The sequence below is a fragment of the Oryctolagus cuniculus genome, chromosome 16, assembly GCF_964237555.1.
Source record: "Oryctolagus cuniculus chromosome 16, mOryCun1.1, whole genome shotgun sequence".
NCBI lineage: Eukaryota > Metazoa > Chordata > Mammalia > Lagomorpha > Leporidae > Oryctolagus > Oryctolagus cuniculus.
This window is the reverse complement of record NC_091447.1, coordinates 64,518,102-64,544,131: the sequence shown is the minus strand read 5'-3', so window position 1 is coordinate 64,544,131 and position 26,030 is coordinate 64,518,102. Positions and strand designations below refer to the sequence as shown.

The following is a 26,030-nucleotide window of genomic DNA, read 5'->3' as shown; positions in this document are numbered from 1 at the left end:
TTTAATATTGGGTTCTCAGGGATGATTTAAAATATAGATCAACCATCATTTCATCTACAGATGATATAATAATGCATGGACTAAGGAGCAACAGACTGCTTTTGAGCAACTAAAGGATTCTATAATAACTTTTCAAAAATTAAATTATCCAGCTAAGGGAGATGATTTGAGACTAGACCTAGTATAATCCAATGATATTGTCACATGGGCATTACATTCTGACTAAGAAACAGACTGACAAATTATTTAAGCCTTGTGGTTTTTGGACCAAAAAATTCCCATATTCTTCTGTTAAAGACACAAACTTTGAGAAAGGAACATGATATATATATGTGTGTGTATATACATATATATACACATATATATGTATATATGTATATGTGTATATGTACATATATGTACATATATATCATATATATATGATGCATTAATAATTACCAGAATCTCTTACTGGTAACACTAAAATAGCTGTCAAAACTGCTGTGTCTCTTCTACGTCGGACCACAATAACACCAGAAGAAGTGGTGGGGATCTTGATGGACCAATGGTTGTTGACCTGTGAGTGGTATATCTCAGAAGGGATATGGCCATCAGGGACAACCTGGGTTCCTCACAGGGGAAACCCATAAGGCAGAGGCTTGCTGAAAAACATTCCGAGGGAGGAGCAAATCCATACCCCTAAAAGGAAATGGGGCTCAGCCTGGTCTCTAGTCTTGCAGAATTGTTGGTTTTCAGATGGGTCAGCCACAATTGCTATAGGTGCTACGGAATGGACAGCACTCTCTGTAAGGACATCAGTCTGTCATCCTGAGAGAGTGGGTAAGACTGAATCGGCACAATACGCAGAACTGATAGCTGCAGTGTTGGCAGTAAGACATTCTGTAAAAGAAACGAAAGACAGTTGGATTATTTACTGATGCACGGGCATTGGCAGATGCCAGTGTAATTAGGCCATGAAGATGGAGAAAGACAGATTATAAAATGAATGGTAAAGATATTTGGTCCAGAGATTACTGGCTAGACCTAGACTTGCTGAGAGGTCTTATAAGAGTTTATGTTACCCATGTCTTAACACACCAAAATGGCAGTACTTCAGAGGAGATTACAATAAGTGGGCAAACAGATTAATTCAGGTTAAGTCATACATTGTTCCATCAGTTATAGACAGACCAAAAAAGGGAAACTGTCTTCTACATTTATTTATTTTTAAAGATATATTTTATTTTTATTTGAAAGCATTACACAGAGAGAAGAGAGGCAGAGAGAGAGGGAGAGGGAGGGTCCCAAGCACTTGGGCCATCTTCTGCTGCTTTCCCAGGCCATAGCAGAGAGCTGGATTGGAAGTGGAGCAGCCGGGTCTTGAACCGGCACCATTATGGGATGCTGGTGCTTCATGCCAGGGTGTTAACCTGCTGTGCCACAGCACTGGCCCCTGTCTTCTACATGTAAAGACTATAATGTTTATACAGGTAAAGTTGGACTCATTCCAAAATTATATGAAGAAAATGTTAGATTCCTATGAATTAACTGATAAAGTTGTGGTGGAAGTGCATCATCTCACAGGATATGCAGGTGTACACAGCCGTTATCAATGCTTTCAAAAGCAGACTCAGAAAATGTTCTGGTTTTATGGCAGAGAATACTGTTGAGATCTTGTGATAAATGTGAACATTTTACAGCTAAGTTTAGATTTAGAGAAGCACTTGCTACTTAGAAACCTGACACATCTGACAGATTTTATGTGTCAGATTGATTTTATTGGCCCTAGGGAATTATCTTATAAAAATATGACTGTCCCATGTGGATATCTATTCAGGGATAGGAATGACTGTGTGCTCTAAAGATACAGCTGCATCAAGCATGTGAAAAGCCATTTAACCTTGGTGTAGCCATCATGGATCACCAGAAATTGTTGTAAGTGTCCAAGAGTCACACTGAACTGCTAAAAGAATTCAATATATAATTGATCTTTTGGGTATCCAATGGAATTTTCATTTGACCTATAATCAAACTTCATCAGGTTTTATTGAAGGATTAAATGAGTAAAAGGAGAACTGCAGTTGATAGATATACAGCCTAGTCTGCAGCAAGCTTTAGACTTAGCCTGTTTAACTTAAATCAAAGAGAAAGATTCCATAAACAGTCACCTCATAGCTATTTAAACCCTGCGCCAAATACTGACAATTCTCCAAATACCACTAGAATCCCTAAATTACCTTATAAGGGGATAGCAAAAGCTCACACAAGTAATCTGTCTCCACAGGGGTTCTTAGGAGATGGACACGGGCACATTTATTGGACAGTTAATAGGCATAGGAAAGCGCAGTTAGCCAAAATGAACCATCCCTGACTAATTTTATTTTTCTTTTCCCTAAAATTGTTATATTATTAGTTATGATTTTTATAACTAGCTGTGCACCCTACCCTTAAAGAACACTTCTCTTCTGTCTTACCAGAGAGAACACATTTGCTTTTTTTTTTTTTTTTTTTTGACAGGCAGAGTGGACAGTGAGAGAGAGAGACAGAGAGAAAGGTCTTCCTTTTGCTGTTGGTTCACCCTCCAATGGCCACCACGGCTGGTGCGCTGTGATCGGCGCACCACGCTGACCCAAAGCCAGGAGCCAGGTGCTTCTCCTGGTCTCCCATGGGGTGCAGGGCCCAAGCACTTGGGCCATCCTCCACTGCCTTCCCAGGCCACAGCAGAGAGCTGGCCTGGAAGAGGGGCAACCGGGAAAGAATCCGGTGCCCCGACCGGGACTAGAACCCGGTGTGCCGGCGCCACTAGGTGGAGGATTAGCCTATTGAGCCGCGCCGGCCCACATTTGCTTTTACATTTAGACACTTACATTAGCTGAAGATCTACAAGGCACTACAAGATTTACTTTTAGTGCTAGAAGATTACAACCTAAAAATACTCCACCAGTCAGATCCACTTAAACCTAAGTTTAACGATCACTTAAACCTAAGTTGGAGCAAGTTTTATACTTTTGGAAGCATAGCATGAGCTCAAGACGACTTAGTGCACTTGGCGTGCTCGGTGTGCTTGGTGGAACACACAGTGTTGTGCAGTGCCAGGATACTTGGGTGGCTCTCCTAAGAAAGCCTGGGTGATGGCTTTCTTATCTGTGGTAGGCAATACACTTAACAAGATAACAATTTTACAACCTAGGGTTATAGAACAAATATCTCAACCTCTTAAGCAAAAAGAAACAAGTGCCTCACTAAAATATGGCAATATCAGCCTGGTTTAAACCTTCACAACAATGTTACAAGTGGGAAATGTGAAAAAGCAATAGTAACAGAGCCAGACTGAATAGCCAGCTATCATCCTAGTGCTACTGAACAGATTTATAGTGAAGACTCCACCTACCATGATAAGTAATACGTACATCGAGGGAAAAGTAGCCAGAGCTTCCGTGTCAGATTGGCTTGTTCCCTTTCTGTCCTTTCCTCTTTCCTTTGTAGACTCTGAGCCCCTTCAGATATTATTTTCTGTACCCACAACTCTGATATTGATATTGATCCTGATATGTGTCATGCTGACCTTAATGGGTAATAATTACACCTTCTGTCCAGACAGAAACTGTAAACAAAATATCAGTGTCACGATCTCACATGATTGTAGGATAATTAACAATTATACTTTGTGCCTGATGGAAACCTTCCTCTGGAATGACTGTATGGGAGTAGAACACTTGAGTGCTGGAGCTGATTTCCTGAGACCAGCCACTGGACATCTTCCACAGGAAGCAGTGGAACAAATCCTTCCACGTAGTCATTACCTTGCACCAAACATTAATCACAATATTTGTGCGAGTCTTGCTAAGATACTCTACTATGAATTTGGATGTTGGACAAATTTTGTGTATAAAAGACATAGAACTCAACAATCCATACACAACATTGCCTGAGATATACTTACCTTTCCCACATCCTTCTGTGTTTCCATTGCTTTCTGAGATATTATAGTGTATAATCTACTTCTGATTCTTCTTTCTTGCTTTCCTTACTACTATTGCCACTAACCCACTTATAATTCATTATGCAATCCCTAGAGCACATCTTCTTGAGTAGGGGAAAATGGAATTCCATGCAGGTCTGTGATGGTGTGTGCAGGAGCCCAGGCACTTGGGCCATCCTGTGTTATTCTCCTAGGTGCATTAGCAGTGAGCACCACCAGAAGTGGATCAGCGAGGACTCAAGCCATCGCTCAGATAGGAGACACCAGCCTAGAAAACAGCAGGTTTATCCCCTGCACCATAAGGCTCTTCCCCCCGCCCAGCCGAGCCTTTTGCAGGGAGGTCCCTTCCTAGCCAATGCTCATACCAGACCTTGTGTCTGCAGCACCCAGCCACACCCATCTCCCCTTTCCTACCTCTTGTTTTGTTTCTTCCTGCTCACAGGCCCTGGTAGAGCCGTCTTAAGCAGCTGCCAAAGGAGGGCCTGTGCTGGGCCTGGGCTCAGGGAACCCAGACCCTTCCTGAGCTGGCCTTGGGGGAGGAGTCGGGGGAGGTCCTGGAGCAGGAGGTTGAACCCGTGGCAGGTGCCGGTGAGGAGGCCTCAGACAGCTGTGGGCTTCCCAGGAGGCAGAGGCCCAGAGGTTGGCGTAATGTACACTTCTGGTGTGTTCTGGTGTCTGTCACCAAGGAGATGCTGTGATTTAAGCTGAGGTTCAGAGTAGAAAGGGAGTGACATCCCCTCCATCAACATACCCTCGGCCAGGCCCTTTGTGGCTGATGGAGGTGAGAGTGGACATCCTGGACTTGTTAGAGGTGTTCTTGTTAGTAATGACGATCTGATCACAAACAAGATAAAGCTCACCATCATAGATGGTGCAACCCAAGTTGTCCAGATTTCTGTGTGCAGGAGTGCTCGCTGGACGTGGTCGTACATGAACCTATGGAAAATGTAGCTGCTGTGGTCCCACAGGCGGGCACTGGCCTAGGGAAGCCAAGATGACCCATGGAGCTGCCCTGGGTCATCCTTTGATCTCCTACTATTGGGTCTGACCCCTGAATCCATCACCATGAGTGCCTTTGAGGCCTCCCTGTGACAGGCTCGGGCTGGTCAGAGACTCAGTGGCTACTGGGGCCTGGCTAAAGCTCTGCATGAGTCCTGGGATTGGCTCCACCTGCTGGTGACTCCTGGGAATGTATTCAGGACCCTTGCAAAGGAAGCATTGATGGGAGCTGGACACGGAGACTCCCAGAGGGTCCCAGTGTGAGAGGGCATCCTGAGGTTTCCGTGACCACTGAGGGAGCCAGGGTCTGGCCTGGGTCAGACGTGAAAACCAAGAAGGGCGGTGTCACCCAGTCACAGTGCAGCCTGGGAACTGTCCACAGAAGCATCCCTCTAAAACATGTTTTTAAATTATTTACTTGTAAGATGAGAGAGGGTTGGAGGGAGAGAGATACCGATTTTCAACCACTAAGGAGTCTGGGCTTTGGTTTTCTTAGTAGAGAGATGAGGACCTGGCTGGACTGGTGGGACCTGGAAGCCACCAGGACACTTTGTTGTCCCAGTGGCCTGATCCCCATGCCCTCATCGACCCTGCTCCGAGCCCAGCTTGGTCCCTCTGAAGTCCCTCCCTGATGGTCGATGAGACCTGCTAGGATCCAGCCATACCCACTTGGAACATCCGGTATCCACAGGGAGAGCTGAGACCTCCTCTCTCAAGGGCATAGAGTCATTCCCAGGCCCCCACAGGGGTAGCGAGAGGCTGAAGGCACCCCTGGGCCATCCCAGGACCATGGTCCACTGCATTCAAGGAAGCCAGGCTGACGCAGCACTACAGCCACACTCCTTGTGGCTGCTGGCCAGACTTGAGTCCCACCCCCTTGGTGCTGATTGACCAGGTCTGGTTCTGGGGGTGGGACCAGGAACCCTCCTGCAGTCCCAGTGGTGGCTGTGCAGGGTCAGGAGCACTGGAATCATGACTGCCATTGCAGAGGCTTCGGGAACCCACACTGGGGGCTGCGAGGACATGGGGCGAGCCTGGTGGATACCAGTCCCGCCTCTGTCTTTGCTCTTTCTGCTGTTCAGGGCAGCGCACAGCACACACGCTGCAGGATACCAGGTGAGCGAATCCCTGGGATGAATCGAAAGCCGGCCAGGGAGAGGAGGGGCCGCGGGTGTGGACCTCTGAATGGCTGCTGACCCCACAGTGGAGTCTGAGTGCAGGCTGGCATTCATGAAGGGGTGGGGTGGTCTCTGTCCCCCCTGTGTCTACAAACTGCTGGCCTTTGTATGTCCTAGCCTGTGATTGGAGGACTGTGTGGGAATGGGAGATGTGGTGTGTATGTGTTGGGGGGGAGGGTGCTCAGAGAGAACCGGGGCTGTGAACGCCGCCTCTGTGAAGTCCACCCTGGCTCCTCCACTCCCTGAGGCCCCCTTGCCCAGGTCACTGCCCTCTGTGTGCCCCAGGATGCCCGCAGGTCAGCTGTGTGCGGGGCTGAATGCACCTCAGCCAGGGCTCTGATGATTTTCCCAGGGGGAGAGGGAGAGACGCGCTGGGGGGCTGTGCGGGGTGGGAGCTGTGCATGTGAGCACCGTGATGCGTGTGTCCTGCCTGGGAGGGCCTGGCCTCCCCACCACACCCCAGTGTCCATCATGCTGTCCCCTGAGCTGGGCCCTTCCCCCTCTCCACCTCTGCCCTGGGGTACTGATCTGTGTGTGTGTGTGTGTGTGTGTGTGTGTTGGGTCCCCGTGCAGACATGCCCCACGGTGCAGCCGGACATGCTGAACGTTCACCTGCTGCCCCACACACATAATGATGTGGGCTGGGTCAAGACAGTGGACCAGTACTACTATGGGGGTAAGCACTCGGTGGGCGTGGCCCCAGACACCCATCCTGGGCCTCCAACCCCTTCTGAGCCCTGGACAGCAGGATGGGGGCAATGCCTGGCCTGGGCTCCTGTGTGGAGGAGGGTCCCCCTGGCTCTCCTGCTCCCTGAGTGCCCAACCCCTGTGTCCACAGTTTATAACAGCCTCCAGCACGCTGGTGTGGAGTACATCCTGGACTCGGTCATTTCCGCCCTGCGGGCAGAGCCCAGCCGCAGGTTCGTCTACGTGGAGATGGCCTTCTTCTCCCGTTGGTGGCACCAGCAGACGAACGCAACCCGGAAAGCCGTGCGGGAGCTGGTGCGCCAGGGTGAGCCTGCCCCAAGGACGGGAAATGGAAGCCCGGCTCAGCTTCCTCCTGTAACCCTGGCTTCTGAGACAGGGAGTGAACGCTTTTCTCCTCTCATCCCAGCACCACTCTCCCTGGACCAGGTCCCTGCCCTTGACCCCGCCCCTGCCCCATCCCGCACAGGGCGCCTGGAGTTTGCCAACGGTGGCTGGGTGATGAACGACGAGGCGGCCACCCACTATGGCGCCATCGTGGACCAGATGACGCTGGGGCTGCGCTTCCTGCAGGACACGTTCGGCGACGACGGGCGCCCCCGTGTGGCCTGGCACATCGACCCCTTTGGGCACTCTCGGGAACAGGCTTCGCTCTTTGCGCAGGTGCTGTGTGGTCCTCTCTGGATGCACCCTTTCACTCGCTCTGACTCCTCCCTCACCACTGACCAGCCCTTGGCCAGTTGTGAGCCCTGCCAGGTCTGACCCCAAGAGTGAACCCCTTTTATGGACTCTGCTCTCTCTCCTTTCTCCTCTCCGTGCTCTGGCCCCGCCCCACATGCTAGGATCCTGGCTCCTTCCCAAGCTGAGTGGCAGGTGGTGCCCTAGGGTGCTTTAAACCCACCTTCATTGGTTGTTTCTGGCATTAACACCCCCAGATTACACATGGGTCAGTTTCCTCTTGACCTTGACATTTCTGGGCAGGTGGAGATAGATTCTGAGTTTGGCCCATCTCCTCCCCAAGGTCATGTGGTATGCTCTGACTCTTCCCAAAGCTTTTAAAGAAACTCGATTACTACCCGTGTTCTGCCTGCCTCTCCCAAGCCAAAGGGAGCTTGATGGTGGAGGACTGGGTACTAATTCCTAGTGCCCCATCCTGCTACACCCCTAGATGGGCTTTGATGGCATCTTCTTGGGACGTGTGGATTACCAAGACAAAGAGCTGCGGAAGACAAAGCGGGAGCTGGAGCTGGTGTGGCGGGCCAGTGCCAGCCTGCAGCCCCCGACCGCCGATCTCTTCACTGGTGAGGCTGTGGGGTGACCTGATCAGTCACCCAGGGCCCCACGATCACACTGGCCTTAGACTTATTGGCCCCAAGCTCCACAGGCCTCCTTGGTCTTGATTTAGTGCTCTGCTGTCTGCGTCTTCAAATTCTTAATGTTTGTGAACAAGAGCCTAGAATTTTCCTTTTGCTTTGGATCCTACAAGTTCTGAAGCCCTCCTTGGGGGAGGTATGGCTAGCTTTGATCTTAGGGCATGTCTGGGGAGCTGGGCTATTCTCTTGAGACTGATGTGGCCCACAGGTGTGCTCCCCAATGTTTACGACCCCCCAAGGTATCTGTGCTGGGATAGGCTATGTGATGACAAGCCTGTGGTGGACAACCCCAACAGCCCTGAGCACAACTCCAAGGAACTGGTTGATTACTTCCTCAACTTGGCCACTACCCAGGTAACTGGGTGTTCATAGCCTGTGGGACTGAGGTGCACATGAGAAACAGCCTCCTCTACGGCCCATTCGATGCCTAAAGCCTTCTCATAGCCCTTGGGGGAATGTACTGTTCCAGTCACGGTCTCCGTGTCCCACAGTAGATTTGCATGCATTCCTCATTGACCCATGCAGGTGCAGGGACAGCGTAGCCATGGGAACCAGTGTCCTCATCCATGTGGCACTCCCAGGAGAACCGCTCACCAGCCTGTGGCTCTTCGTGTGTCTGTGTGCCATCATGCACCATAAGGGGTCCTCTATAGGTTCCTAGAGATGCATATTGAAAAAACACTGTATGGATTTCAAATTTTTTAGAGTCAAAATCAATTTAGTTTTCATTGAAAGCATTCTTGAAAAATGATTTATATACTTTTTATTTGGTTATGTGAGGCTGAATGCTTGAGAGATAGAGGCAGGAGGGAGAGAAGGAGAGAGAAGAGAGAGAGAGATCAATCGATCTTCCACTTGTTGGTTTCCTTCCCAAATGCTTGAAACAACTAGGTCAGGCCAGGCTGAAGAAAGGAGTGCAGAGCTGCGTGCCTATCTGCTTTGTAGGTGAAAGGCATGCAAGTGCCTGCACCATCAACTCCTGCCTCCTGGGATGTATATGCCAGATACCTGGAATCAGGAGTGGAGCTGAGATCTGAACCCAGACACTCCAATATGGGATGTGTCATCCCAAGGGAGTCTCTGAACTCCTGCACCAAGTGCACACCCCACATTGACATTCCTGACCACACATGAGGGGTCTTCAAAAAAGCTCATGAAAATATGTATTTTGGAAACATTAGACATGATTTCTGTACATTTGGCACCAAAATAATTTTTACTTTTCAGTTCTATTTACCATGATATGTTGAAGCATCCTTGTTGTATACAAAGACATAAATAGACACAGCGGTGGCCAGGACAAAGGGACCTGAGCACTGCCTTTGCCCTGCAGCACCGGTCCTACCGCACCAAGCACACCGTGATGACCATGGGTGGTGACTTCTATTATGAGAACGCAGACATGTGGTTCAAGAACCTCGACAAGCTCATCCGGCTGGTCAACGCACAGGTCAGTGTCCCAGCCCTGCAGTGCTCCTGTCCCAGTGTGAACTTGGATGCAGGGACCTGGGTCATTGGCACAGCTACAGATGCTGTCTTAGTAACAAATGACCATAAACTGAGCTGCTCAAAACAGCAGAAATCCATGGTCTCCCAGTTCTGTAGGTCAGCAGTTGAGCACGGATTGCACTGGGCTGGCACGGAAGTGTGGACAGGGCTGGGTGCCTTCCGGAGGCTTTGGGAGAGAACCTGCGTCTTTGTCTTTTCACTGCTTGTGTTCCTTGGCCATGACCCCTTCCTTTGTCTTCAAAACCGGCCATGTAGCACCTCTCAGAGCCTGATTTTGTAATCACATCTTTTGCATTCTGTACCTCCCCCCTTCTAGTTTTACTTGACATGTTTATATTTATTTTTATTTTCATTGGAAAGGCATGTAGGGATATGTAGACACAGAGAGCTCTTTCAACTACTATTTCACCCCCCCCCAAACATCCACAATGGTGGCCCAGGCTGGCCCAGGTGGATGCTAGGAGCTGAGAACTCAATCGGAGCCTCCCCCTGTGGGTGGCAGGAACCCAAGCCCTTGGGACACCATCTGCTGCCTGCCAGGAGCATCCGCAGGAGCCTGGATCACACACGTGGAGGGGTGGGGACTTTAAGTAGGCACTCCGGTGTGGGATGTCCCGTGGTGGTGAGTGGCAGCTCGCCTGGTTCAGCACAACGCAGGGCCTGCCGAATGTTCTGAAGCACTCGGGGTCTGAGTTGCCTCCCCTCTCCTGGGCTGTGAATTCCACGAGGGCTGGGGCAGCCTCTCTGTTTCTGAATTGTGTGTTCACTCCTGAGTGTATCAAAGAACAGAGTGATTGGCCATGAACACAGTGTGAGTGTGTGTGTGACTGTACCGTTGGCCTGTGGCATCAGGGGAGTCCACACACTTCCAAGGAATCAATCCACTGTGTGTCAAGGTGTTAAAAAAAATCACAGGGCTGGTGTTGTGATGCTATGGGCTAGCTCCCACCTCTACAGCTGGCATCGCACATCAGAGCCCAGGTTTGAATCCTGGGTGCTGCACTTCTGATCCGGTTGCCTGATAATGTGCCTGGGAAGGCAGTAAAAGATGGCCCACGTGCTTGACCCTCTGTCACACACATGGGAGACCCAGGCAGATCCTGGCTCCTGGGTTTGCCCTGCCCTAGCCAAGCCACTGTGACCATTTTGGGAGTGGACCAATGGATGGAAGACTGTTGGTCGCTTGCTGTCTTTGGCACAATGTCTTTCAATGTCATACATCAATCTTAAAGAACATATTGTGTCTGTGTTGAACATGTACCAATGTTTTCCTTATTAAACATTTATTTTTGAAAATTTATTTACTATTTGAATAGCAGACAGTCCATCTTATTTTATTTGTATGAAAGGTAGAGAGACAGAGGCCTCTCCCATCTGCTGGCTCACTCCCAAAATGCCTGCATTGTGCTGCCCTGAACCAGGGTGACGCCAGGAGCTGGAAAGTCAATCCAGGTCTCCCAAGGACCCAATCATTTGAGCCATCACCTACTACCTCCCAGGGTGTGCTTTAGCAGAAAGCTGGAATTGGCGATGTGGATGGGATTTGAACCATGGCACTGACATGGGATGTAGACATCACTATTCTTGTCTTCATTGTTGTCTAGGATGACTGTCTTAGACATTTCCTCTTATAATGTCCCCCTAAATGATACTTTTTATCCGCTGTTTTGAACACCTACATCACACTTATTAGTCTACATAATCTAGAGATGATTTAAAGTATAAAGGAAGAGGCCACCATTGTGCACAGCAGGTTAAGCTGCCCCATATGAACACCCGCATCCCATATGATCCCTTGATGGAGTCCCGGCTGCTGCAACTTTCTTTCCAACTCCTTGCTAATGCAGCCATGGGTGCTTTCCATGGGTGGATAAGTTCCAGGATCCTGACTTCAGCCTGTGCCAGCCCCAGCCACTGTGGCCACTTGGGGGAGTGAACCAGCAAATGGACATTTCTCTCTCTCTCTCTCTCCCCCCCCCATCATACATACATCTTTTAAGGAAACATAATGTATCTATGGAAGGATTGCATAGGCTCTATGTAAATACTATGCAGTAGACATAAGAGACTTGTGATCTGTGGCTTTCTGTATCTTGTGGGCAACCAGAAACCAATCTCCTATGGATAGTGAAGGCCAACTGTAGGCATGTATGAATGGATGTGTGTAGACATTTGGATGCACAGCTCTTGGTTCACTGAAATGTTTGTTGAGTGCCTACTGGGGACACTGGGGACACAGCACTGCAGAACATCTTTGTTCCTCATGCATATCACCTTCTTGTTCGCTCACCTCCCTAAGTTAAGGGTGAACAAAACTGGCTTTTAGAAACAACTTGACAAGGCTGACAATGATATTCCTGCCTCATAAGGTTACATTTTGTTCTCCCATGAACAATTCTCATAGTAAAATTTGAATTATTGAAAAGGTTTAATAAAATTCTTGCATCATCCAAGAATCCTGCCAAGGATGCTAATGTTTGGATTTGACCAGAATCATTTTCACACCTGATCAATGGTGCACTCAGAAGGTGCACCATTGACTTAGCACCGGAGCCGACCGGATGTGCGCAGCTGTGGGTCCCGGGGACACAGCGCTGTCCCCGAGGGCTCACCCACTCCCCTCCCCCCAGCAGCAGGCAAAGGGGAGCCGCGTCCACGTGCTCTACTCCACCCCCCGCCTGTTACCTCTGGGAGCTGAACAAGGCCAACCTCACCTGGTATTTGGGGGCCCCGGGGGGCTGGGGGTTGGCGTGCCCCACGCCTCGTGACCCCGCCCTCTCCGCCCGCGCAGGTCGCTGAAGGAGGACGACTTCTTCCCGTACGCTGATGGCCCCCACCAGTTCTGGACCGGCTACTTCTCCAGCCGGCCGGCCCTCAAGCGCTATGAGCGCGTCAGCTACAACTTCCTGCAGGTGGGCGGCGCCGGCGGGAGGGGGCAGCCAGGAGGCCCCTTAGACCAGGAGCCTGAACTTGCGCACTGCTCCCCAGGTGTGCAAGCAGCTGGAGGCGCTGGCGAGCCCGGCGGCCAACGTGGGGCCCTATGGGTCGGGAGACAGCGCTCCCCTAGGTAGGGGTCGGCCGGCGCGGGGGTGGGGACGGGAGAGGGGCTGCAGGTGGGACCCAGCTCTGGGCTGGCCCCTCAAGCCCCTTATTAACCTCTTTAAGATTTCCTCCCATACGGGGCCTTTTTGTCTTCTTGGGGTCCGCAGATAAAGCCATGGCGGTGCTTCAGAACCACCAAGCGGTCAGTGGCACCTCCAGCCAGCAGGTGGTAGAAGACTATGCGCGCCAGCTTGCTGCGGGCTGGAGGCCCTGCAAGGTGGGAGGGGTGGGGCCTTGGAGAGGAGGGAGTGGAGACGTGAAGGGGCCAGGCCTCAGACTGGAGGGTGCGGGGAGAGGCGGGAAGAAGGCGAAGGCTAGGGCGTGGGCGCAGTGCGGATGGGCAGTGAGCTCTGCTGGGGCTGGGAGTGAATGCAATGAGATAAAGGGGTGGGACAAGGGCGTCTGCAAATTATCATAGAAAATTAACATAGAACAAACAAATTAACACAGAAAGGTGGGCGGGTGTCACCACCTGGGAGACAGGGCCAGGAATGCGATATGGGGGTGCTGTACTGCCAGAGTGAAAGGAGACCCGGGTGGGCATTTAGAGCGAAGCCGCCCCGTGGCGCTGCCCCCCAGGTTCTCCTGAGCAACGCCCTGGCGCGGCTCAGCGGCTCCCAGGAGGCTTTCTCCATCTGCCCGGAGCTCAACATCAGCGTCTGCCCGCTCAGCCAGACGTCGGCGCGCGTGAGCCGGGTGGGGGCGGGGCGGGAGGCAGGTGCCGGGGGCGGGGCCCAGGGGGAGGTACCCCGAGAGGTGGTGGGGCGCACAGAAGAGGAGCCAGTGCTGCAGCTGATGGCTCTTGCAGGGCGGGTTAGGTAATTTGTACGTTCCACCCTTCTGGGGTGAGATATCCTGAGGATCTGCTACGCCAGGGCAGGACAGAGACCAAGGAGGAGGTTGGTGACCACACCGGGGTCACCAGGGATGTCGCCACCCAAGGTTTAGAGAATGCGTGCTGTGACCCCCGCCCTGCCTGTCCCCCTCCCCCAGTTCCAGGTCGCCATTTACAACCCCCTGGCCCGGAAGGTGGACCGCATGGTGCGGCTGCCGGTCAGTGCAGGCGCTTTTCTTGTGAAGGACCCCAGTGGCCATGCGGTGCCCAGCGATGTGAGCCCCTTCAGGGACTGTCACCCGAGGACACCCATGGGCACGCCTCTCCCCCTCGTGGTCCCCTCCTGTCCCTGTAGATCTCTGCCCGCTCTGGCCCTTAGCATCAGCCCCCCTCGGAGCATCTCTCCCACCCGAGTGGTCCCCTTTAATCCCCCAGGACATTTCCTCCCTGTTTCTGGAGAGCCCCTGCCTCCCAGACGGCCTCCCCCCTTGAGCCTCCTCCTCCCCTGCAGTCCTCCCTCCCTCCATTGCCTCCCCCCGTCTCTCTCCTCCCTCCCAGGACTCCCTCCCCTCCTCGAGTTTGCTGCCTGCTGTACTGAGTGTGATGGTTTCTGTGCTCACCCACAGCCTCTTGGCTCAGCTTCCCCGCTCCCTTCCCCGAGGTGCTGCTGCTTCCCCAACCAGAGGGACAGAAGCCCAGCCCAGAGCTGCTGTTCTCCGCCTCGGTGCCGGCCCTGGGCTTCAGCATCTACTCCGTAGCAGTGGTGTCTCAGCAGAAACGCCAGGGCCACTTCCCCTGGTGCATCCCCCAGAAGCCCAGGCCGGGTGTCATCATCAGAAACAAGGCGAGTCTCCATTTTGATACTTTGCCCTGAGCTGTGCAGGCTCTGGGTTGGCGGTGCCTGGGTTTGTGGTCTGCCATCACCTCACTGCCCTGATGGTGTGACCTTGAGTGAATGACCTTCATGTGAGCCTCAGTGTCCTCTCCTAGGTGTCCTGGGAGGATGCGGTGTGACATTGTGGGACACATGACAGATATTTCAAAAAATGTGTGTTTTAATATGTATTTATTTATTTATTTCGAAGGCAGAGTTAGAGAGAGAGACAGTGGAGACTGAGAGAGGCAGAGATTACATCTGCTGGGTCACTCCCAGATGGCTGCCATGGCTGGATCTGGGCCAATTTGAAGTCAGGATCCAGGAGCTTCTTCCTATTCTCCCAGCTGGGCTTGGGGGCCCAAGGACTTGAGCCATCTTCCACTGCTTTCCCAGACACATTAGCATGGAGTTGGATTAGAAGTGGAGCAGCCAGGAGTGCAGTAGGTTAATCCTCCACCTGCTGTGCCAGCATCCCATATGGGCACCAGTTCAAGTCCTGGCTGCTCCACTTCCAATTCAGGTCTCTGCTATGGCCCAGTAAAGCAGTAGAAGATGGCCCAAGTCCTTGGGCCCCTGCACCTGTATGGAAGACCCAGAAGAAACTCCTGGCTCCTGGCTTCAGATTGGCACAGCTCCGACTATTGCGAACATTTAGGAAGTGAACTAGCAGACGCAAGACCTCTCTCTCTTCCTTTTACTGTCTGTAACTCTCATAAGTAAATATTAAGTAAGTAAATAAGTAAGTAAGTAAGCCAGGAATTAAACTGGCCCCCATGTGTGATGTCAGTGCCACAGATGATGGCTTTATCTACTGTAACACAGGGCTGCTCCCGCATATGGGTGTTTTAAAATTAACATATTCAGGAGCCAACATTGTGGCTTAGCTGGCACAGCTGCTACCTGCAGTGCCGGCATCCCATATGGGCGCCAGTTTGCATCCTGGCTGCTCCACTTCCAATTCAGGTCTCTGCTATGGCCTGGGAAAACAGTAGTAGATGGCCCAAGTGGGCCCCTGCACCTGGATGGGAGACCCAGAAGAAGCTCCTGGCTCTTGGCTTCATATCGGCATACCTCCAGCCATTGTAGGGGATTTGACTATTGTGGGGAGTGAACCAGTGGTTGGAAGACCTTTCTCTCTCTCTCTCTCTCTCTCTCTCTCTCTCTCTCTCTCTCTCTAACTCTGCCTTTCAAATAATAAAATAAATAAATGTTCTTAAAAAGTGAACCTATTCAGGTGTTTGAGAGGAAGGGCAGAGAGAGGAAGGGAAGGAGGGAGAGAGAGAAAGACAGAGATTCCATCTCCTAATTCACTCTTCCAAATACCCCCACTGCCTGGAACCTGGCTGAAGCTGGGAGCTGGGACTTAATCCCGTTCTTCCATGTGGTTGGCAAGGAGCCCAATGCTATCACCCAACACTGTGACATGCTAGGCAGGTGTGTGCCCAGGAGGTTGGCAATTTTAGGGGGAGGGCATGGCCTGGAATGCCTTCCAGAGTAGGTGGGAGGTGAAGTGAGACCCGAGAGAGGGGGCCCTTTGGCTGTTTGATAGCAGAGGAATCCAGACAGGCAAAGAGAGCCACTTGTTATTCAAGGACGCAGAAGGGTCCTGCTGTGGACGACCCACAGTGAGAAGGGAACAGGCCAGGCTGGGAGGATCTGGATGAGCATGGCTTTACTGTGAAGGAGCCAGGGGCAGGGCATGGCTGCATGAACAGTATCATGGGCTTTGAAAAACAAAGGATTATGGGACCCCAATTTCCATAAAAAAGTTAGAAATATTACTTTATGAGAGTGTGGCATAAAGATAAATGCTACCCAAGAAAGCTTCCTTGAATACATTTGGTAGTGTTGTCTTGAGGTTTTCTTTTGATTCTGACAGAAATGAAAATATTTCTGTGGGAGCTGGCATCATGGTCCCCGTGTCAGCTGCATGCATCGGCTTTGGTCTGAAGCAGACAAATTGGGATGTCCCCGGTGCCCTCAGTTGTAGGGGACAGAGTGTGGGACGTGAACATCAAAGAGTGGGACCTGGATGGGGTTAACCATGTGAGTGCTGCAGGGCCATGGGGGTGACGAGGTAGAGCTGGTAGGAGTCTCTAATGGGATCAAGTGCGAGGAGAGAGAGAGTGAGGGGTGAGGGGAGACTGTAGGGTGTTGTGCTGAGCTCCGGGAAGAACAGAGCTGCCATTGGCTGAAGCCATGGTCATTCACGTGGTGCCACTATTTTCCGCCCAGTATATCCAGGCTACATTCAACCCCAAGACGGGTTTCTTGATGCAGATTGAAGACCTGGAGAAGCAACTCGTGCTGCCCGTGAGCCAGTCATTTTTCTGGTGAGGGGGCTCAGGAGGCCAGAGAGGGGGTGCAGAAAGCTGGCGCCCCTTTCCTGACTCTCGGCTGCCCTGACGGCAGGTATGACGCCAGTACACCTCACATACAAGACCATCAGCTCTCTGAAGCCTACATCCTTAGTCCCGATGGAATGCAGCTGCCCGTGAACAGCTCAGCTCAGATCCACCTGCTGAAGGTATGGGGCCAGGAATTATGAGTGGGGAGTGGGGACGGGGGTCGGGTGGGAGCTGGGAGAGTGCCAGGCATGCCGGGTGGGATGTGCAGAAAGGAGAGGATTCCCTCCTCCTCCAGGTAAGAGGCTAAGACCTAAGGGGAATACTGGGGGGGTCCCCCCAAGGGCTGATGTTCCGGGCTGCTCTGTGTCCTGGGGAAACACATGGAAGACATTTGTGTCTGCTGTGGTGTCAGGATGACACTTAGCATTAGGAACCCTGGCTGGGGTGTTCCCACATGGCCCATGAGTGGGGAGAGCCAACTCTAGCTACTTGCAGAGGGCACCGAGTTCTATGCAAAGAGCAGTTGACATGGAGGCTGGAGACTTGAGTCTCCTGTAGGGTAGGGGTCTACTGGGATGGGCGTTTTCCCAGGCTTCTCACTGATGTCTCCTCTTAGCGCGGGAGAACGAAAGATGATGGCGAGACGCACGTTCGTGCTCGCTCAGGAGCCTGATGTGTGATGTTGTTGATCTTGAAGTGCTCGTCTTCCTGCTCAGGTCACTGGGTTAGCAGACAGCTTTGCCCATTGTAACAGATTAGCCAAGTCAACTGTGCCCAAGTCAAGACAGATGACCATTGCTGTCCAACAGGAAGTCAGGCTGGTCCATCTGGGGAAGGAGGAGCGGTTCCATGGTCACCCAGGCCCCTTCTATTTTGTTGCATTGCCTTCGTCAACACACAGCTTCCCCATGGTCCTACATGGCTGCTCAGCCTCCAGCCACGACCCCTGCCATTGAACCTGCAGGAGGAGGAAAGGGGCAAGCGACATGTTTTACCCCACACTGACGACATTCCACGGGGCAGGCTGAGCCCCATTATCAGCAGAGCCCACAACCAGGACCCACACACCCTGCTAGAACTCTGCTGTAGGGAGGGCAGATGGGGCAGTGGTGGCAGCAAGCACACGGGCCCCACTCAAGACTTCTGTGTCAGGGACTGAGCGGGAAGTGGGGGCATCCCATCCATGCAGGTGGGGTGATGGGTGGGATTCCTGTGCTGGTAGAGGGATTGTCCTGATGGAAGCTTCTGGAGGGTTCACAGCAGGGGGCATTGGCACGCCTCCCCTCTGCCCAAGGCTGGGCTGACCCCTGCCCTCTGCCCTGTGTGTCCTTAGACGCCCTTGGTGCAGGAGGTGCACCAGAACTTCTCAGCCTGGTGCTCCCAGGTGGTTCGCCTGTACCGCGGACAGCGCCACCTGGAGCTCGAGTGGACGGTGGGGCCCATCCCTGTGGGGTGAGTGCCTGGGCTGGGACTGGGACTGGGGCTGGGAGTGCGAGTAAAGTTTAATTACTTGCAACAAAGAGAGATGGAGAGAGTCGTAGATGTCTCATCCACTGGTTCATACAGAGAGACTGATTCTGCCCATCCTCGTGTTCACTCCCCAAATTCACTACAGAGCTGGTAGCTCAACCTGGTCCCCCATGTTGGTGGCAGGGCTGTCACTGTCACTGCTGTCTCTTGGGGTCTGCATCAACAGAGGCAGGAAGCAGGAAGCAGGAGCACAGCTGGGACTCAGGCCCAGGCACTGTGGTACGGGTGGTGGCGTCCCAGCTGGCGTCTTAGCCACTGCCCCCAACACCGCCCCCAGAGTGAGTTCAGATGAGGCTCACGAGCTTGCTGTCCTGTTGGGTACAGTGACAGTTTGGGGAAGGAAGTGATCAGTCGCTTCGACACGCCGCTGGACACCAAGGGCTACTTCTACACGGACAGCAATGGCCGGGAGATCCTGAAGAGGAGGTGCCAGGGACACAGGGCACCTGCGGGGCAGTAGTGATGTGTGGGGCCCAGGGGCGGGGGCGCTGGCTGATGGTGTGAATGTGGGAGGGACAGGAAGAAGGGAGAGAGCAGAGTGGGGGAGCCGGTCCCCCAGCCTGACCAGGTGACCTCCATCCCCCAGGAGGAATTACCGGCCCACCTGGAACTTGAACCAGACAGAGCCAGTGGCGGGGAACTACTATCCAGTCAACACTCGAATTTACATCACGGTACCCTCCCTCACCCCGTGCCTCCCTGGGTACAGAATGGGGAGGGCCCCTCACTGGTGGCATCTTCCAGGTGCTTGGGGCTGGGACTGGCTCCCCACCCCACCCTCACACTCACCCCGCCCCCCAGGACGGGAAGAAGCAGCTGACGGTGCTGACGGATCGCTCACAGGGAGGCAGCAGCCTGCAGGATGGCTCCCTGGAGCTCATGGTGAGTGGTGGTAGGGGGAGCCACAGCCAAGGTAGAGTCCTCCCCCAAGGTCCCTGGCTGGTTCCCTGCGGGACACAGGACAAGGACACCAGCTGCCCCTTCACCCCCTCCTGGCTCCCCATCCCCTCCCAGGTGCACCGCAGGCTGCTGCTGGATGATAACCGTGGACTCGGGGAGCCACTGCTGGAGGAGGGCTCGGGGTCGTGGGTGCGAGGGCGCCACCTCATGCTGCTGGACGCAGTGGGCAAGGCGGCCGCAGGGCACCGGCTGCTGGCAGAGAAAGAGGCCCTGTCCCCGCAGGTGGTGCTGGCCCCGGGTGGCGGCACCCCCCAGCACCCCGGACATGCTCGGCGCACACAGGTAGCATGCAGCATGGCAGAGTGGGAGACCTGGCCTAGGATCAGGTTGTCCTTGGCTCACCTGGAACCCATCTTCATCACCCTCAGGAGTCCATACGCTAGGTCAGCTCCTGAGGTGGCGCCTGCCCAGGACCTGCCAAGTCCTTACCCAGCTCCTGTGGGCGGGGCACAGCCCCAGCTCCAGTCTCTTCGAAGCTTCCAAGCTTTGGTTCTGCTGGGTCTCAATTCTCACCTGCCCTGCCCTCCCCTCCCCTGGGGCACCACATCTCAGGTCCTTCAGCCCTGCCCTAGCTCCATCAGAACTCTGATCAGATCAGTTTGGCCATTTCTGGACTTGGACCCCCACAGCTGGGACCAACCCCCAAGTGGGGATCACTCTGGTCAGTCCTGAAGGGCCCCGCCCCTTTCCCCCAAGCCCCGCCTCACTCTGACTCAGCCCCACCTCCGTCTCCCCGCAGTTCTCAGGGCTGCGCCGGGAGCTCCCGCCCTCCGTGCACCTGCTCACCCTGGCCCACTGGGGCCCAGACAAATTGCTGCTGCGCTTGGAGCACCAGTTCGCCAGGGGGGAGGACTCGGGCCGCAACTTGAGCTCCCCTGTGACCTTGAATTTGCAGGTTAGGAGAAGGTGGGAGAGAAACAGGAAATGGACGCGAGTGAGAGACGAAGTGGGGGGTGGGGAAGCCACCTTGGCCCCCACTGATCAGGTCCCGACCACGGTTCCCACAGAACCTGTTCTCCACCTTCACCATCACCCACCTGCAGGAGACCACGCTGGCGGCCAACCAGCCCCGGGCCAGCGCCTCCAGGCTCAAGTGGACACCAGACACCGGTGGGCACCTAGCATGGGAGGGGTGGGCTCCTGCCTGGGGTTGGCAGCTGGGCACGGTGTATGAGGCATGGGAATGTGGGCCAGGATCCAGTATAGAACCTGAGGACCCTGGGCAGATCCAGGCTCGGGGCTTCAGGGTCCAAAGTGGGTTCAGCACATGAGCAGTAGGTCACGAGGGCTTGAGCATTCGTTCCCAGGAGCAGAGATCCCAGGCTCTCCATGGGTGTCCAGTTCTGGGGTTGCTTTGAGGGTGTGAGGGTGACAGCCAGGCATTGGAGAGGATTTGTGTGGTGTATCGGCCCAAGCGGAAGTACTTGAAGGTCCAGGAGTGAGCTCTGGGGACACATCTGGAGGTGCACAGTGTGGTCAGCTCAGGGGAGGGTGTGCAGGTGGTTGAGGAAGTTACTACCCTCACTCCTGGCTCCCCAATCCGTTCCCAGGCCCTGTCCCCACCCCCAAGGTGCCCCCTCTGGACCTGGCCACCATCATGCTGCAGCCCATGGAGATCCGCACCTTTGTGGCCTCGGTCCAGTGGAAAGAAGATGCCTGGACCCCCAGGGATGCCCCTTTACAAGCCTGAACTCTCTGCCCTGGGGAAGAGTCAGACTCCCCCCTTTTCTCCTTGTTGCTACTGCTGCCACCACCTTGAAAACCATTAAAATGGCACTGTGAAGGCTCGGGTCACCGTGGGACTGGTTGTGGTATCTTTTGGAGAGAGATAGAGTGCATGATCTAGAAAGGTCACCTAAGCCTAGCTGAGGTTTCTTTTCTTTCTTTTTTCCTTAAAGATTTATAAATTTATTTGAAAAGTGGAATGAGTGAGAGAGAGAGAGAGAGAGAGAGAGATAGACAGCAGTGTCTTCCATCCATTGGTTCACTCTCCAAATGGCCTCAAGAGCCAAGCTGATCATGGCTAACCCAGGTCTCCAGCCAGGTCTCCCACAGAGGTGTGAGGGACCCAAGTCCTGGGACCAGTATCTCTTGCCTTTCCAGTTGCATTAGCAGGAAATGAGATCAGACGTGGATCGGCCTGGACTCGAACCCTCACTCCTATATATGAGATGCCGGTCTGAGAAACAGTGGCTGAACCCACTGTGCCACAGTGCTGGTCCCCCCAGCTCAGCCTCCTGAAGGGAGGTCCCTTGCTGGTCAGTGCTCACCCATGACCTGTCTGCAGCCCCCAGCCACACCCATCTCTTTCTTCCCACCTCTTGCTTTGCTTCTCCCTCCACACAGGCCCTGGCACGACTGTCTTAAGCAGCCTCCAAGGGAGGAGTCTGTGCTGGACCTGGGCTCAGGGAACCCCCGCCCTTCCTGACCCGGCCATGGTGGGGGGTGAGGTTGCGAGGCGAGGTCCTGGTGAGGGAGACAGAACCAGTAGCAGGTCCCAGTGGGAGGTTTCAGACAGACTGGGCTGGAGCTGTGGGCCTGCAGGGAGGCAGAGGCAGAGGCTGGCGTGCCCTGGGCATTTGTCAGGAAGGAAGGAAAGAGATGCCGAGACTCAACCTGACGTTTATGGTGAAAAGGAGCTGACATCTGCTGTCAGCACAGCCTTGTGCGAGACCCCCGATGGCTTATGGATGAGAGTGGACATCCCAGGCCTACCTGCAGTCCATGGGGAGACCAGTGTATGGACTTGATACAGAGTCAACGCTGGGGTGTGGGATGACATGGGGCCGGGGAGGAGGGGGTTCCCAGCCCTGTTCCTCTGTGGGCCCCATTGCAGGGTGAGATTTCTAGGTCTCCCTCTATGGGGTGTCACTCTGCAGGCCCCGTTCTGCTTGGGGGTCAGTTTGGATGCACCACCTGCAAATGCTTCTTAGTCCGCTCTTTCCCCAGGCAGACAGGGAAGCCAGGGGAAAAAGTGGGAATTTGTGGCCCTGTAGCATTTTACGATATGCATCCAACTGGCCTGTGTGGCATGGGCCAGCGAGGGAGGCCGGTCATGGAGGATGAGGCGTCCTACTCCAGCTCGGTCCTACTGGGCCTTGGTGCTTCTCTGTTATCTCAGTTTCCCTCTTGAGGGAGGCACAGGCTCAGTCACGAGTGAGGCCAGAGGAGGACTCCCCACACCCATCTGCCGTGTTAGTCCTGGCTGCTCCACTTCCGATCTCCTATGGCCTGGGAAAGCAGTAGAAGATGGCCCAAGTCCTTGTCCCCTGCACTTGCGTGGGAGACCAGGAAGAAGCTCCTGGCTGCTGGCTTCGGATCAGCACAGCTCCAGCCTTTGTAGCCAACTGGGGAGTGAATCAGTGGATGGAAGACCTCTCTCTCTCTCTCTCTCTCTACCTCAGTAACTTCTCCTTTCAAATAAATAAAGAAACCTTAAAATAAAATAAATAGCTATTAACGATAAAAGATATGTAGAGGACGCCCCAGCTAGAAAAGGCTACACGCGGAATCATCACTTCCACTCCACAGGCAAGCAGAGGACGGCCTCCTCCATCAGTCTGGGCCCAGGGGGCGTGCCTGGGTCAGTAGCCAATCGGGCAGGAGGGCGGGACTTCGAGAACTGCCCAGTCATGCGCTGGAAGAGCGCCACATTTCTCCTCCCCATGGTCAAGTGGAGAATCGCTTCCCCAATCTGTCAGGCCTCAGGGTCACTAGCCAATCAGACAGGAGGGCGGGCTTGAGAACCACCCAATCAGACGCTGGAATAGCGCTTCGGCGGCCTGGGGGTGGGCGGGCTCTTCCGGTTGGGAGGCTCCCGGCTCAGGCTGTTTCCCAGGGTCCTGAGGTGGCGCCGCGGAGCTACCGCAATGACGTGAAAACCCGGAAACGGCGAGATTTCACCCTCAGCACCCTGAGGAGCTGTCTGTGGGCCGGGCCGGGCCGGGCCGCGGGCCTGCCTCAGGGAGTCAGCCGCGGGCTCCGGTGCGGCCCTGGGGACCCGTGTTCTGGCCCCGCGTCCGGCCCTCAGAGCCGCCTGTTTGTTTACTGTTTGTTTCCAAAATATAAACAGAGTGTGATCGGTTTTGAAAGATTTTTCGACTGCTGGGTGTTTTCTGTTTGAAGACCATTGACTACAAGCCAAGGGCAGACTTGAGCTTGCAAAGAGAAGGTGTGGCAGGCCCAGTTGTTGCTTTCAAGGAACCTTCCCTAAAAGGGAAATCCCAGCCTTCTCATGTCTAGCACACAAGGAATCCATGATACTGAGACAACCCTGGGAAGCAAGACATCCACAAACCTGTATGGTTGGAGTGGAAGGATGACTTGTTGCTTCTCTGAGGTTGTGCTTGTTACTGTCCTAAGGCTCTGTTCTGACATTTTTCTTTTTAAAAAAATTATTTATTTTTTATTTATCAAAAGGTAGAGTTACAGAGAGAAAGAGAGGGAGACAGTCAGTTTTCCTTCTGCTGATTCACTCCCCAAATGACTTCAATGGCCAGGGCTGGGCCAGGCCAGAACCAGGAGCCAGGAGCTTCTTCCTGGTCTCCCACATGGGTTCAGGGGCCCATGCTCGTTAGCAAGGATCTGGATCAGAAGTGGAGGAGCCAGACTTGAACTGGTGCCCATATGGGATGCCAGCGTTGCAGGTGGTGGCTTTACCTACTACACAGCAATGCCGGCCCCCATTCTTGACATCTTCTTAAATGAAATTCTGCTTTATGTGAAAGGAGTATGGCAATAAAGGAAGTCCTAACTGTATAAACTTGCAAGTGTCTCAAAGATTTGACCAAAAAGGGCTTTTTCCAGGGGAGGAGCAAGATTAGAAAAAAGGTAGGAGGGAGTGGTGGGGGAGGGCCAAATCACATCTCAGACAGATTGTTCTCCCAGAGGCATCCAGTTCTGAGAAAGACAATATAGGACAAGTTGTGTGCTGACCAGCTGGGTACGGCTCAAAGATCATAGGCCTGGAGGAGGGAGAAACATTTAAGGAAAAATTGATTGGTTTCCAAGTGTTTTGATCCTACTCACCAGCCGTGCTGATCATTTATGGCACAGGGTACAGGAATTTGAATAGTTTGTTTCTGGCCTTGTCATTGGTAAAAACAAGGGACACCATCTAAGTGAAATAAAAAGGCCATTTCTTTGTGCTGTGTTCCATCTCCACAACAAAATCTCCTTCAGGCAGGTGCTTCATTAACCTTATGTAATTACCAGGACTAAGGGGCTTGGGTAACATTCAGAATCTTCAGTTTCATTTTGCAGGCCAAGTTGGTTTAATCAGAGTGAGATTTGTGTCAGTTGAAGGCAGACACAGAAAAAGACCTCTTTGGGTTCTGCGTACTGGGGAATGGGTTTCTGAATGTGACAGGTTGAGTCTGAGTAGGAGTGGGAGTGGTAGTAGTCCTTCCTAGCAATGATACCTGAATTCCTAGACAATCCCTGAATTAATGCTAGTGAAGGTGATCCACAGATAACTTTGTGATAGAAACTAGCAATTAGGAAGAGCACACAGCTGCCATGACTGGTGTCTGTGTTGTTTACAGTGGTGGCATTGAACTTGTGGAGTCTCTTCTCACACTGGCTGTTATCAACATTGAATTGTGGGATACCCAGGTGGAGAATTTGATGATTGTTCTGTAAATACCACACATTTTGTGTCAGGAATGATGTCAGAAAAAAAAAGACATCACCAATCAAAACCTTAAACTGACTCTAGGTTACTGTTGAGAATTTAGAACCTGGAGGAGGAATTTGGGGCCACACTTTGAGAGGACAGGAGAGTAGAATGTGTAGGTCTCCTTGAGACTTCTAGATGCTCAGGTGATTTCCCCCTGTCACTCCCTAAGTGTGAGCCCCTTGGAACTTTATATCCATAGTGAGAATGGTATCCAAGAGAAACAGAGCTCTCATCTCCTCATTCATTCCCCAAATGCCTACAGTGTCCAGGCTCTGGCAGGGGCTAAAGCCAGGAGGTGCTAACTCAATCCAGGTCTCCCATGTGTGTACCAGAAACCCAACTACTTAAGTCATAATCATTGCTCCCAGGGTCCATTTCAGCAGGAAACTGGAATCGGGAGTCAAAGCCAAGGATTGAAACCAGGAGCTCTGATAATGGGACATGGGCATCATAGCTGGTCATTAACTCCTATGAAAATCACCTACAGCTGTCTCCATTGTGTATATTGTTGAAAAGCAGGATCTCCCATATGCTGGTTTGCTCCCCAAATGCCCCAACATCTGGGCCTGCAAGAGGACAAATTCAAGAGCCAGGGACTCCATCCAGGTCTCACATGTGGGTGCTGGGGATCCAAGTCCTTGGGCTGTCATTCCTAGGCACATCAGCAGGAAGCTGCATCAGAAAGCATAATGACATAAACTGGAACCAGTACTGTGATGTGGAATACAGATGTCCCAAGCTCTGACTCAACCTGCAACTCCCGATGCCCTCATCCTGTTTTAAAATATTAATGTATTTTAAATGTATAGATAAAATTGCATATGTTGTATAATAATTATGTGCTAAAATAGGCATATGCATGGATCTCAACATTTCTTGCACCAAAATAAATGTCTTTTACTTGCATTTCCCACAAACTTTTTGAAATGCCCTCCTGTGTGGATAGATTATGAAATTACTAAACATTACTACTGAC

At 52.8% G+C, this 26,030-nt stretch overlaps 1 protein-coding gene across 1 annotated transcript; it reads left to right on the top strand.

The window, feature by feature from the left end:
* The first annotated feature begins 2,536 nt into the window (after positions 1–2,536).
* Positions 2,537–21,067, top strand: LOC100350701 (lysosomal alpha-mannosidase). Its single transcript, XM_070059331.1, is given in 25 exon segments — positions 2,537–6,076; positions 6,712–6,814; positions 6,977–7,150; positions 7,313–7,506; positions 8,012–8,144; positions 8,425–8,570; positions 9,550–9,666; positions 12,359–12,397; positions 12,399–12,442; positions 12,517–12,637; positions 12,714–12,792; positions 12,935–13,044; positions 13,407–13,514; positions 13,821–13,937; positions 14,324–14,506; positions 16,775–16,872; positions 16,952–17,066; positions 18,221–18,339; positions 18,742–18,843; positions 19,004–19,091; positions 19,219–19,299; positions 19,432–20,038; positions 20,124–20,272; positions 20,385–20,487; positions 20,928–21,067. Coding segments are annotated over 25 exon segments (3,414 nt in total). The 5' UTR covers positions 2,537–5,932.
* The last annotated feature ends 4,963 nt before the right edge of the window (positions 21,068–26,030 follow it).